This window comes from Maniola jurtina, chromosome 1 (genome assembly GCF_905333055.1).
Source record: "Maniola jurtina chromosome 1, ilManJurt1.1, whole genome shotgun sequence".
Lineage (NCBI taxonomy): Eukaryota > Metazoa > Arthropoda > Insecta > Lepidoptera > Nymphalidae > Maniola > Maniola jurtina.
Genome location: NC_060029.1, coordinates 15,326,582 through 15,342,185, shown reverse-complemented (window position 1 = coordinate 15,342,185; position 15,604 = coordinate 15,326,582). Strand labels below are relative to the sequence as shown.

The window sequence follows — 15,604 nt, the reverse complement described above, 5'->3', positions numbered from 1 at the left end:
CGTGGCGCGGCTGGGGACTTTGTTATGTAATTAGGTGCCGCAAAGAAAGACAGCTTTTTGCGAGCTTTTGTCAGTACTTTTCCATAAATAGGTGCATGAGCTATGAGACATAATCTACTTAGGTATCTTTCATATAAAAAGTCAAACTCTAATTTTAAAACCCGTCCGATAACTTCGCTAAATTCACGACAAAAAATTGAATTTTTCTAAGATGTGACATCACATCTAATCTAAAATTAGATGGCCACAGGTGCCATTATTTTTACATACATTTTTATTCGGTTCCGTACCAGATAGTAAAAACGGAACCCTTATGGTACGACTTTTTCCGTCCGTCCGTCCGTCCGTCTGTCACAGTCGATTATTTCAGTAATTATTATTAAAGCTCTTGACATACAATGTGGAACAGTTGCGTATAATAGTGGTCCGATATCATTGAAATAAAAAAGGTTTTTTTTTTAGTTTAGTTGAAAAAGGGAGAAAAATCGGGGTTAGAAATTTCAAAGTAAGACAACTAAACCGAATGGGGTATTATATAAAAGGGGTTCACTCGTACATTCTAAAACAGGTTTTTATTTATTTTTATGCACAATAGTTTTTAAGTTATCGTGCAAAATGGTAAGAAAATATTATTTAATTATTATTAAATATTATAATTATTCGAGGTTTTACAAGAAAATAGACCAAATTAAAGACCAATGGAATGAGTCTATAATATGTAAATAGTAAACATTGGTGTTTACAATAACCAAGACTTTAATTAAACCAATCGTACAAAAAACTTTTATAACCGAGTCAACTTAAATAGAACAGAAATACAAAACCGTCCAAGTTCGAGTCAGACTCACGCACAGAGGGTTCCGTACTCGGGTATTTTTTCCAACATTTTGCACGATAAATCAAAAACTATTATACATAAAAATAAATACAATCTGTTTTAGAATGTATACGAAAAGCCCTTTCATATGATACGCCACTTGGTATAGTTATCTTACTTTGAAAATTGAAACACATATTTTTTTTTTAAATGATGTTACCACAAATCTGCGGTATTCTGATTTATTCCTGTACTCATGCTATAAGACCTACCCACCTGCCAAATTTCATGATTCTAGGTCAATGAGAAGTACCCTATAGGTTTCTTGACAGACACGACAGACAGACAGACGGACAACAAAGTGATCCTATAAGGGTTCCATTTTTCCTTTTACGGAACCCTAAAAAAGTTAAAAAAATTTAATCCATTCCAATCTAAAAATCCGATCAACATAAAAAGATGTTGGGTGCGATTAGGAGGGAACCATTTTGTATAGACGCGGGCCTATCTCGCCCTCCTATCGCCTATCCGTGGATCTCTTATCGAGGACGGATCGCCCCGCGATCGGGAGTTTTGGCGATAAAACCCCCCACGAAATCCCTCCCACGCCTTCTAAAAGATATAGAAGGTAACTTTTTGTGTAATCTTTAAAATACTTTAAGACGTGGTATTTTTTTCACTTTTTAGGGTACTTCAAAAGGAAAAAGGAACCCTAATGGGATCACTTGGTTGTCCGTCTGTCTCGCCATCCGTCTGTCGTATTTGTCAAGAAAACCTATAGGGTATAACTTCCCGTTAACCAAGAATCATCAAGTTTGGTAGGTAGGACGATCTTATAGCAGAAGCAAAGGAAAAAATCCAAAAAATCAGCCAAAAGCGAGTCAGATAGATATTTTGGCTTGTGAAATGAAGCAGACATATTCATAGTTATATCTTTATTTATGTTTATGGTAATAGTGTGAAATGGGGCTGTAAAAATATTAATTTACGAGCTGACGCCCGCGACTTCGTCCGCGTGGACTTGAGGTTTTTTGAAATCCTGTGAGAACTCTTTGATTTTCCGGGATAAAAAGTAGCCTATGTGCTAATCCAGGATATTATCTATTTCCATTCTGAATTTCAGCCAAATCCGTTCAGTGGTTTTTGCGTGAAGGAGTAACAAACATACACACACACACACACACACATACACACAAACTTTCGTCTTTATAATATTAGTGTGAAGTGTGATTGGTGAAATCTGTATGAGGTTATGGACACTTATGGGTTCGCCTTTCGGTTGTATTAGTTTTGATCAGATTGTGTTATCGTCTACTAATTTAGGTTAGGTTTAAAATTAGCGCCCAGATATTCTACAAAATATAAAAATTAAAATACCAGATATTAAAATGGTAATTTTATTTTATCATCGGCAATTTATCTCTAGATTGTGATATTTATTTCAGCGTTTATATAAACTCTATATTTTTTATTTTGCAATATTAATAAGTTATCATTTAAATTAAGCTTACACCTATTTGTTATTTCAAAAATAAATAAACTGCACTACATAAAGCATATTACAATATAAACTGCAAGTACCTAACTGATAAATACGTATTTAAGTACTTTAATTAATTTTTCAATAAGGGTTCCGTAGTCATGCTAATTGCTAAAAACTAAAAAGTTTAACAATACCTACTTAAACCCGACTACTACCCGAGACCTGCCGATAGATATAGTATAAAATTGTTGGTATATTTTAACATAGTACTATATATTTTATCATATGAACTCAGAATTTTTTCTTCTTTCATTTGACATCCCACTCGATACTTAGACAAAAAAAATTTTTTTTTGAAACCCACTTTTTTTGATGTAACATCCGTTAGGCCGATTTTTTCGTATAAAATGTACCCTATGTCACCCGGACTATTATAACCAATCGATTGACATCTCATTGATCAAAATCGGCTCAGTAGTTTAGGTGCTACGATGGAACACACATAAATACAAACCTACAAAATACACGTACATACATACATAGTCTGCTAAAATCATAACCTTTCCTCTTTGGCTTTGCCGTTATAGTCGGGTAAAAAAGGGTTGGCCTGTTGGTTTGAGAACCCACCTCATTATTATACCAAGATAGCCCCAACCATTGTGTAATTAATGGGAAGGGGTTCCAACCTTCAGTCATGAGGAATATACTTGTACCACAGAGAGCGATATAGCTTGCAAGGTATATGTATATGTAATGGTAGAATCGGTATGTATACACAATGTTATCAGTCTAGCATCACGTAACAGCTTATCGCGAGGCAATCTCCCTAGGATTTGAAGCTGCGATAAAAGAACGCTAACCCCCCGCCACCCTTTCTTAACGGATATAGAAGGTAAATTACAACGTAAAAAAATACTAGCTGAAAATAGTAAGCATAATCCGTAAAAAATGAGAATTCGCTCGCCATTTTAACTCTATATGTCAATTGTTAACCCCCGACCCAAAAAAAAGGTGTTATAAGTTTGACGTGTGTATCTGTGTATCTGTCTGTGGCATCGTAGCTCCTAAACTAATGAACCAATTTTAATTTAGTTTTTTTATTTTTGTTTGAAAGGTGGCTTGATCGAGAGTGTTCTTAGCTATAATCCAAGAAAATCGGTTCACCCGTTTGAAAGTTATCAGCTCTTTTCTAGTTACTGTAACCTTCACTTGTCGGGGTGTTATAAATTTTGAATTTACACTTGTTATGTTAAAAGTACGGTTAACCTTCAAATTAAGGACTAAAATCGTACTTTTGACATGACAGTTGATACATAAAGTTAAAATGGCGAGTGAGAACTGAAAATTTAGTTAAGTTGCATGCAACAGCGACTATGAAGTTTGAATCATGGTGGTTTTGGGAGATAACAGGTAACAAAGGCGTAGACAATCTTACGTTAAAGTATAAAACCTATTTTTTAAATGTTTTCTTCGGAGCAGTATAGATATCACGTCATGCATTGCCAGACAGTATCGTGGTACACTCTGCCAGACACCCTTAAACATTTATATTTTGAGGTCCTCTGGCATGAAGTTGCCAGTTTGTTTATTGGTTTACTGGTTTGTCCTTCAATCATGCCGCAACGGAGCAATCGACTGGCGTTATTTTTTGCATGGTTATAGTGAAAGATCTGAGAGTGACATAAGCTACTTTTATCCCGGAAAATCAAAGAGTTCCCACGGGATTTTTAAAATCTAGTTTAGAATAGCTACTTCAGTTGAAATAATTATCAGTTTTACAGTATCCGCCTATACAGTGTGTACCTATAGATTCATTCTAGGTATTTAATCAGTTTTTTGTGCGGGAGCGGGTATGGGTGGCAGTTATCACTTAACATAGGTATTCAGATAAGGAATGCAACAGATAATATATCAATATGCGGGCTGATAGCACTAGTTCATTACTAGTTTTTATATAGGCACATTATACACTAGGAGCTTATTTGCATTTGCCGTTATAAACTTGAATTCTAGAGCGATTAATTAAATTAGTTTTTTTTTATTCATGTTTTTTGGTTAGATAAACAAGAACATTTTTAATGTCCGTTTTGAAAAACGTATGTCAATTGTATAGCATTGGTTAAAGATGGATTTTAAAACAGGGTAAGTTAATTAGGAGCTAAGTAAGATAATTGTTATTTTTAAACAACGAAAATATGCCCAATGAACTTGTATAAGCTCTTTTTGTCTCTTAAAATAGATTTTTATTTATCGTGCATAATGTCAGAAAAATACTCGAGTACGGAACCCTCGGTGTGCGAGTCTGACTCGCACTCGGCCGGTTTTTAAAATTTATTTAGAGTGGAGAAATCTATGATCAGTGGTGCCATCAATAAAGCCCGTCACCTCGCCAGGCATTGAACCGGCGACCTTTCAGCGCTCCGCCTCGATAGCGAATCAATTAGACAGTGCATGATCCGGCCGGCCCACTCGCATAAATTTGTTAAACGAGATGCCACTCGTGCAAAGCATTCGACGAACCATGGTTCACTGTTTTTATTTTATACCTTACAAAAGCCACTCCAAAAAGCGCTAAGTACCTTTGTGCAATGCACTGAGGTTAAACATAACGCATGTTGAAATATTAAACGTCCGAATACTTCCTAAAGAATTCCCTATCTTGACTATGAATACCAGTGCTAAACTTTAGTTTATTAGAATAGTGCAACACTAATGTGGCAATAAAATGCTCTTCAAGAAATCATGCTATCGTATTTCAAAGCAAAACGCTTTAGTAACGTGATTTGATGCTACATACGTATAGCAATCGGATATAATGTGACGGTGTCACTACCAAAGCTTAGCTAAAGATTCCGATCACATTTTAAAATCTTAACTTAAGCTTAACTTAAGTAGCTCAAAGTGGCAAATATATAAAAGCTTACGGTTGAATAAAAGTGTTGATTACACGCAGTAACAAGTTAGTAAAAATATTGAAAGCAATTTTTTCATGAGGACTGGAGAAAAAGACTAGCATTTTTTCATGATCTCTGTTTTTATGTAATTAGGTTTTCTATGGAATCACCATCTGCAATTAAAATCTGTATGATAAAATATGGCAAACACTTTTGCTGAAATTTCGAAAATAATCCATGTCCTTTAGTAGGTAGACGTTAATAAAAGTTCTCTCACCTGCTATAAATACATGAAAAACGAATTTATGTTGTGAAAAGTGAATACAGAAAGGTGCACTCTTATTTAGCGTACGTCTAACACGAGTGTGCATTTTGTCGAGATGACGGATAAATGTTGCAGTAAAGGAATCTGCTATCGACATCAAACCGGCACTTTGTTATATGTGCTGCGTAGAAGGAAACGTCTATCTTTTAGGGCCATTCATCTTAGACCATACACCTATCTGTCTAGAACTAGATACATGGATACCTAGAGTTATACCTGGTTCCGCAAATTAATCGACAGTGCTGGTTAAGCTACGTTGATCTAAGTTACTAAATGGATGGATGACAGAGTTTGAGGGCCTGAACTTAATTCCCTTTTCCGTGCCACTTATACTGAGATTTATAGAGCGCACTTTGACTTTGCTTAGACTTAAGTTTCAGTTAAAACGAGACAGATTTATGCCAGCTGTATACCGCTGTCTCGCTTTAACAGTGTCTTAAGTCTGAGTAAAGTCAAAGTGCGCTCTATAGATTTCAGCCTTAGTCTCGTTTATTGTTATACCTACTAGCCAATGCCCGCGACTTCGTCCGCGTGGATTCAGGTTTTTTGAATCCCGCGGGTACTCTTTGATTTTCCAGCATAAAAAGTAGCTTCGTGTGTTAAGTTAGGATCTATCGCTAGGAAGCTATCTCCATTTCTTTCAGCCAAATCCATCCAGTAGTTTTTGCGTGAAAGAGTAACAAACATACACACACATGCGCGCCTTTATAATATTAGTATTAGTGTGACATAGACCTACAATACGATGACGACAATGATGAAAAAGACTTCACTCAGTGCGTTTGCGCTGGCCCTAAACTGTGCTAAAGTTGCGTACCACCTATCACGGATGTAAACAAGTGTAAATTAAAAATTTATAACACCCCCGACAAATGGAGGTTACAGTAACTAGAAAAGAGCTGATAACTTTCTAACGGCTGAACCGATTTTCTTGGATTATAGCTAAGAACACTCTCGATCAAGCCACCTTTCAACCAAAAAAAAAAACTAAATTAAAATCGGTTCATTATTTTAGGAGCTACGATGCCACAGACAGATACACAGATACACACGTCAAACTTATAACACCCCTCTTTTTGGATCGGGGGTTAACAATTGACATATAGAGTTAAAATGGCGAGCGAGTTCTCATTTTATATGGATTATGCTTATTATTTTCAGCTATACATACACAGACAGATACGATACACAGATACACACGTCAAACTTATAACACCCCTCTTTTTGGGTCGGGGGTTAAAAAACGCAAAACACATGCCACACTTTTAATCAGGCCTTAGAATTTCCCTCCACTATTATGGGAACAAGCCTGCAATACATTTCGGGTACCTAGTCATCTTTTATGCCGCACAAAAAACCGGCGAGATGTCAGTGATAACGCTAAAGCATGGCGCTGGCGATACTAACTACAGATAGCGGGTTCGATTCCCGCCGCGATGCTTCCTCCAGATAACCACGTGTTTTGGGAAAAATTCTACATTAACTTGAACAATAGAATTCGGAGTGTAACCGTTAAATGCAGTGGGGACGACTAGTTAGCGTCTTTATGTTTGTTTTGGGAACTTTCGGTGCGATGGACGCTTTGATTACTTATTATAGAGACGGGTAATTTCACGTGGTTTTATCTGTAATTTTTAACCCCCGACCCAAAAACAGGGGTGTTATAAGTTTGACTTGTGTATCTGCGTATCTGTCGGTCGCATCGTAGCTCCTAAACGAATGAACCGATTTTAATTTAGTTTTTTTGTTTGAAAGGTGGCTTGATCGAGGGTGTTCTTAGCTATAATCCAAGAAAATCGGTTCAGCCGTTTGAAAGTTATCAGCCCTTTTCTAGTTACTGTAACCTTCACTTGTCGGGGGTGTTATACATTTTTAATTTATACTTGTTGAATTCTTTGATTTACATTTCAACTGGCGAAAGAGAGAACTATATCTATGCAAACCGCTAAATCAGTAACTCTGATTCTCCTACAGATATCCTCATTTTTGTATGATCCCGTAGAGAAACTCGAAGAATAGCTTTCTCTACGTCTTCCACTGATTGAAGTGGTACTTGCACAAAACGTCTAATGACCACCCAAAAATAAAATTGAAGCAAAAACTAAAATAACACCCGTCCAAGTACGAATTGGACTCGCGCATCGAGGGTTCCGTATCATGGAGATATACGTGTAACTATTTTGTTGCTTAAATTATGTCCTCGCAAATTTTAATGTGATATAACTACAAAATGGTTTCGGATTTTCTCTCTACTTATGACATGCATTATAAGACATTTTTTGATTGTAACACACACAAATTTTATGATATTAGGTCAACGGGAAGTTTCCTTTAGGTTTTTCCTAAAGGATCTTGACAGACAGACAGACAACATACGGATCCTATAAGGGTTTCTTATACCCTTTGGAGATACGGAACCCTAAAAACAAATTGGATTAAACAAAACTCAAATGACTGCAACAGTGAAAGTTATCCAAATAAGTAAATTATAAGTGGAGTGCATCCTTAAGTAAATGTTTCTTGGGGTTCCGGACCCGAAGAGTGCCCAACGGGACCCTGTTACTAAGCCACCGCTGTCTGTCCGTCTGTCTGTCAGCGGGCTGTACTTATCTCGTGAACCGTAATAGGTAGAAAATTGTAATTTTTACAGAACGTGTATTTATATTATTATGATAGCAAATAATAAAACAAGTGTAAATTAAAAATTTATAACACCCCCGACCAGTGAAGGTTACAGTAACTAGAAATGAGCTGATGACTTTCAAACGGCTGAACCGATTTTTTGGATTATAGCTAAGAACACTCTCGATCAAGTCACCTTTCAAATAAAAATAAAAAATTAAAATCGGTTCATTAGTTTAGGAGCTACGATGCCACAGACAGATACACAGATACACACGTTAAACTTATAACTTTTTGGGTCGGGTGTTAAAAAACAAAATAGCCGCCATGAAAATTAAAAAAATGTGCGATGGTACGGAACCCTTGGTGTGCGAGTCCGACTAGCACTTGACCGGCATTTTTTCTTTTAATTTTTTTAATTACCACTGTTATAAAAGAACGAATCACCGTTTGCGCCTCGCTATGTTATGTCCTATAGGTATATGTAAACCGTCTCAACAATGCAACACCCTCGATCTGTGATAATGAACGTGAAATCTCGGCGCGAGATAACGTCCCCCCTCCCTCCGTCCTTCCCCCCCTCGAGCCCTATCAGCACATCTCGAGTTCCCATTCACAACGCACACGTCATTTTTTATCAGCACCGACAACAGATAACGATAAATAAGTATACCTATCTATCTGTATATTTATCGAACAGTACGTATAGTAAGTCGTATTATACCCGGCTGAGTTTGTTGTGGGCTCTTCTCAGACCTGAGCGCGTTTGGAACCCTCGTAGCTTTAATTTTAAGTTTACGTCTACATCATTTTACAAACCATTCTGACTATCAAAAGCTATACAGTAGTATCTACTTTGAATAACTGATTTTGAGTTTGAGTTCGTAAGGCATCGATCCTACTGTCAACGGTCTGAATTCAGTTCTGCGTTCAGCATCACTACTGCCGATATTATAGAAAGTTATCTTGGTTTGTTTTTCAATCACGTTACAACGGAGCAATAGATCAGCGTGAATTTATGCATCGGTAGCTATAGTTTCTGACCTGGAGAGTGTCATAGGCTACTTTTTATTCCGAAAAATCAAACAGATTTTTGAAGATCTAAATCCACGCGAACGAAGTCACGGGCATCAATTAGTTCACAATCGTTATTCGTGACAGTCGATATCTCTGCATACTGAAGGAGTTGACCGCGACGGTCAAAAAGTAACTTATTTTGTATCCAGTGGCGTACAAGTATCGAAACCAGGGTAGGTATTAGTGACGTAGTTAAGAGATGCCTATTTTCTGGCAGGTTATAATAAAGAATCGGCATTGAGCTGTTTGTATCAGGGTAAGCAGTGCTTTTATGTTTCTATGACTTGCACTCCATTACTTGTATCGTATCATAGAACATCTCAAAACTAAAAAAACCAAACTGAAAACGTAAAATAGGTGTCACAGGAAAAAACTCGTAGAGTGTTCCTAGTAGTTGTAAGGGGTGCCTACTGCCTACTAGGGCTTGAACTCCGGAGTTTTGTTTTGGCGTAGCTCCGGAGCTTTGAAAGATTACAGATTCGTGTGTAAAATCAGAGTATCGTGAACATAGCCGGAGTTTCAATTTCCATATTTTTGGAAAAAAATTGGTTGTCTGTAAAGTCGGTTTACTGACGATAGTTGAACGTGACAACAAAGGCCGATCGCGGCGTTACCTCGCCTGCGGCGAGGTAACGGCGCATGAGTCATGTTTTTTCGTGGGTGCAGCCGGCTGTATCGAATTATAAGACGTTGTCACGTCAAAAAATCGAGCTTTTTCAGCATTTACATTTACAAGTACAGAGTTTTCATAAATTGTACAAACGAAGTAGCATAACATTTATCCAATTTTATGTATGAAAAACAAAATAAAAAAATCTAAAAGGAAAATTTTCTAATTAATTTTACCAATTTAAAAAAAGTTTCCTTTACATTTTTCTAACTGATTTGTTTTATTTCATGCTTAACAGACTTGGGCAATTATTCAAGCGCATGAAGTATTATTCAAATCAAACGCATTATTTCTTCACATAAAAAAAATGAAGCTTCGAAACTCCGGAACTCCGGACTTGGAACCACATCAAAACCGACTCCGGAGCTGAAAAATTGTAAAAGTATACCTACTCTAGAGCCTATTCTATCCCACACATTTTGTTTTTCAGAAAATAAGGAACGTCTGGCGACAGTGGGTTCTTGGACCATATAAAGGAGAGGTAGGTACATTTTGTATATCAAGTCGTAGAACTTAGCTCTGTTTACATGTAATGTTTACACGGTTCTAAGTAGTGGTTAGCTAGTAGGTAGGTTGATATATCAGGAAGACAAACAAGATAAAAAACTTTGAATCATTACTCTTATCGCGATCCTCCGAATGTCGAGTCGTTAACATAAATAACAATGTTTCATATTATGTTACACTGCTTAAACGATAGTTAGGTAAAACTTAGTAAAACTTAACTTTTGTAAATTACCTACACTAGCTTTTTAAACATTTTTGGTTCTTATAGTGCTTATATAATCATTTATTAATTTTTAATTTTAAGTAGAAAAGTCTACTTAGGTAGATAATAGTCAACTTAGGTAGGTTATATTATATTTTATGAATTGGATTTGAGTGAGTGAGTGAGTGTATAATAGGTCGGCTAAGTACCTAGGTGTTTTAGATTATAATCATCTCCAAAATATGTCTTAATATGTTTATGTTATATTGTTGCTGAGCCAAATAAAAATCTCTATACTTAGCTCTATTTTTTCCCAACACTAGGCCATCGCCGCTCTATAAATTATAGGTAAGGATAAACTTAATTAATACATATAACAAAAAATGTATCCTACTTATTATTAAGAACCTTTTCGTTTTTGTGAAGTCACAAAAAACACTTTGGTCCTGTACCTACTTACTCTGAGAAATATGCATTATACTAACGTTATTTTATAAATTAATAAAAACATTTAATTAACCGGACAATGAATGTAATTATCACCTGATTCTACATTAAAATGTAACTATACCTAATAAGGAAATTATTAAGTACCTAAGTCTTTATTATTGTAGGTTAGGTAGGTATAAGTTTTCCTAATTAGTTCAAGATCTTGTCCCATAGGTAGGTATCCATAAAATGTGGATCAGTGACAAATAAACAAACAGCTGTTGTATCTATCTATGAGCACCTACCTACTTATTTTAGTGTAATTCATGTACTTAACTAATACTTAAACAAATTTAACTAAAGTGAACTTTATCCTGAAATTGACAGCCTGGCTGCTACGAAATGAGTAGACACTAAGCTACAGTTAAAGTTTACAGGAAAAATAAGGGGTTGAAACTTGTAAACAAGGAAAACTGCGCCAAAAGTGAACAAAGCTGCTCAGTTCTGCTACTAGTATTGAAACTTAACCACGCGGGCCGAATTTAGGTTATAATTATGCACATAAAGTAAATTTCCTAATAAAAACAAAGGGTTGTCAACAATAAGAGATGAAGTCCAACATACACATTGTTTTCCCGCCGACAGCGCCGCCTGGCGGCAGGGCGGCCGCACCGGCGCACGCTAGCTCCAACTGCCTCAAATAACTCAACCACAATAACATCACAAACGTCCAAAAACACAACACCACAACTTTTCAAGGCAGAGCACAACTTTTGGTTTGCGGCGTCATTCTTTTGCCGCGTAATTTTAGTGACTGGCTCGCGTACGGTACAGCTCCCCTCTCCGCACACAAGTGTAGCGACGTGCGGATGTGGCACGCACACAGCGAAACCCGATCCCTTATCAGGTTGGTTTAACTAGCAATGGCCCCAGATCCTATCGAGCCCCAGCTCGCGGTAACGTTGCATTGAAAGATAACGTCGCCGATCGTATCGCGCTGTTTGAATAAACTTGTATAAAATGTCAAATAAAAAAGCTGCCCGCCATAAAAGTCGTATCTACGGGCGATATTTCGATACGGACGCGGAATTCACGGCGAAAAGCGATATCCGACTGTGCCGAGACAAGAAGGAGTTGTGTATTATGATTTTTAGTACTCTAAGTTAGTTTCCTTATACGCCGCAGCTGTTTTATTAGTTTTTGACAAATAACATGCTCATATTATCTATCTATGTCATAGAGTTCCACCGTATTCGGTTTGTTATGAGAAACACAGTGACCAAGGCATTCACCATGGCATTATAGACAACGTCGCCAATAATTGTATCGCACTGTTTGAATAAACTTGTATAAAATGTCAAATAAAAAAGCTGCCCGCCATAAAAATCGTATCTACGGGCGATATTTCGATACGGACGCGGAATTCACGGCGAAAAGCGATATCCGACTGTGCCGAGACAAGAAGGAGTTGTGTATTATGATTTTTAGTACTCTAAGTTAGTTTCCTTATATGCCGCAGCTGTTTCATTAGTTTTTGACAAATGACATGCTCATATTATCTATCTTATGTCATAGAGTTCCACCTTATTCGGTATGTTATGAGAAACACGGTGACCAAGGCATTCACCATGGGATTAATAGATAACGTCGCCACTAATTTTATAGCACTGTTTGAAAAAACTTGTATAAAATGTCGAATTGAAAAGCTACACGCCATAAAAGTCGTATCTACGGGCGATATTTCGATACGGACGCGGAATTCACGGCGAAAAGCGATATCCGACTGTGCCGAGACAAAAAGGAGTTGTGTATTATGATTTTTAGCCCCCCTATGCTAATTCTTCATAGGCTTTAGTTGCCTCATGACTTTTTGTTAAATAAAATGCCTATAATATATCTTGTGTCGATGTCATAGAGTTTCGCGATATTGGGTTTGTCACGAGAAACCTAGTGACCAAGGCCATGACCAAGGCATTGACCATGGCATTAATAGATAACGTCGCCAATAAATGTTCGCACTGATTGAATAAACTTGTATAAAATGTCAAATAAAAAAGCTGCCCGCCTTATAAGTTGTATCTACGGGCGATATTTCGATACGGACGCGGAATTCACGGCGAAAGACGATACCCATAACCGAATCCGAACCGATATTACGGCGAGACAAAAGTTGTGTATGTTAAGCACTGAAATTCATAGTAAAGAAAGGGGCCTCTTTAGGGGACCGTTCAGACCACATATTGTGTCATATTCAACCTTTATGCAATGCATTTAGGTCAAAGAAAAAGAAAGTAAGAAGCCCCTATCTTGACTAAGAATTCCAGTGATACAGTTCTCTCGCTGTCTTTTTGACAATTAAAAACGCTTATTGCTTCATATTCATGGTTATTGCTCATAATATGACCACATAATACCTAATATTTCCTGTGTATGACCGAGATTGGATCAATGCATTAAAAGTCGCATTGAAAAGGACTCCGCTGTTATCGTGCTACTCGCATAAACTAAATTACTTACCTTTAAATAAATTCAAATAAATACGGAACCCTAATACCTAACCCCGCGATATAAGTCGTATCCACGGGCGATATTTCGATACGGACGATGAATACTTGGCCAAAAACACCGTCACTTTGTTTTGAATTTTTTTTTTATAAAAAGAATATTAGCCACATTTATTATGCTGACTAATATTCCCCTTTCCCCTCCAACTAAGCGTAAAGCTTGTGCTAGGAGTGGGTACGACAATAGTGCAACGGGTGGGGTTTGAACCGGCGACCTTTCGGTTTTCAGTCCGCTCCTTTAACTATTGAGCTATCGAGGCTATATTTATACATCGATGATTTGAAGACGATGTACGACTAAGTATGAGATTTTGTTAATAATAAACACCAACTCCATAGAGTGATGCTAATGTAAACGTAGAAGGCGGCTTGTAAGATTTGGTGGAACGTTAGGAACTTTGGTCTGTGGATAATGCTGATCACACACTATACACGCTCCGACCGATCCGCAAAACAAAACATACTTTAGCTAAAGCTTTTAATATACGATTCCTATCGATAAGAAGATATTAGGTATGTTCTTTGAATTTTCATTGAAAATACGTTCATAACGGCGCATCCGTTTAGTCTTGTTCTAATATGCGATCAACTTACAAGTTGAACCAGTTGTTGAACTGTTTAAAAACAAACTTAGACTTCGTCCGCTCGTCCGTAGTCGCGACTTTTCAAAATCCCGCGGGAACTCTTTGATTTTCCGTGATAAAAAGTAGCCTATGTGTTAATCAAGGGTATAATCTGTCTCCATTCCAAATTTCATCCAAATCCGTTCAGCCGTTTTTGTGTGATTGAGTAACAAACATCCAAACATCCACATTTTCACATTTATAATATTAATACCTATTAGGATTAGGATTTAAATTAATAGACTTAGAGAAGATTATGTAGAGCTTTTAGGGAATTAATGAAAACACATAGACACTGTTCTCCTAATCACCTTTTTAAATAAATACATCTAAGTATTTCATATTTTTATGTAAGTAACTTTTACTTTATTTATATTTTAGTAGATACCTACATCCCTTCCGCTAAATTTATTAATTGTATCCTCTACCCTAAGGTTGTCTGGAAGAGATAGCTGTTTTAGCGATACGTTAGGCTATTGTACAACATAATATTTTGTACTAATTACTTTGTTTACTATATTGTAGTAAATACAAATAATTCCTTCACTTAGCTTTTACTTACAATTTGAGGCCTAAGCAAAAGTAACTAACCGTAAGCTCCTTTTCTGTAATCGATTAAAAAATACAGCCGTCCTTATCACAATGTAATATACAGAAAAAGACAGAATATTCTATACAGGAAATGTCATTAGACTAATCCAAACAAGTGCAATTGTCAATGAAACAACAGTAAAGATAATTTTGTATGAAATTCCTGAACTGATACGTATCTAGCACACTCTGAGCCACTTCTCGCTTTTATCTCGATGAACGATCGACAAATACTCGATTCTGAATCGATTGAGCCGCGGGAAACTCGCAATCGCTCGGACAACATCTATCTAATCGATTTTAGCTCTTGACACATCGATATATTCTCGTTTCCAGCTGTTTGCTATCAAGGACTAAATTAATTTAAAAAAAAAAGGTTTTAGAATAAGTTTGAGATAAGAAACATCTGCTACCTTAGACACTGCTGATAAATCTAACGTATAATGTTCAATGCAATGACTGATGTTTGCATGACAAAAAATATCTGGATAAATCTTTGCTCTATCAATTATTCTATTAGTATAAGTATATTTCTTTGATGAAAGATAGGCGCTATGGTGGAACACACATAAACTGATACAAACCTACATACATACATATATGTATACATACATAGACTGCTAGAATCACAACCCTTCCTTAGCCAAGGCTTCCTAAGACTAGGCTTTGCCGTAGTCGGGTGAAAAACAAAGAATGTTTCCATAACAGACATCTAAAATAAAAACTGGCTAGCATAATGTAATAATAGTTAGATTGGGGCCGACAGCGATGCCGCGATAGCCGCCACGTTATGATGACCA

At 36.7% G+C, this 15,604-nt stretch overlaps 1 protein-coding gene across 5 annotated transcripts in view; it reads right to left on the bottom strand.

The window, feature by feature from the left end:
- The window catches only part of LOC123866471 (zinc finger protein ush), a 240,163-nt gene that overhangs the window by 113,597 nt on the left and 110,962 nt on the right, over nt 1-15,604 (bottom strand). For 2 of the 5 annotated variants that reach the window (XM_045908062.1, XM_045908118.1), the window contains exon 1: nt 11,651-12,019. The exons of 2 other annotated variants lie outside the window; for them this stretch is intronic. In XM_045908062.1, coding sequence (XP_045764018.1) covers nt 11,651-11,747 — 97 coding nt within the window. In that variant the 5' untranslated portion in view covers nt 11,748-12,019. Of the gene's footprint in view, nt 1-11,650; nt 12,020-15,604 lie in introns of those variants that run through there. One more of the 5 variants, XM_045908096.1, reaches the window with a different exon arrangement.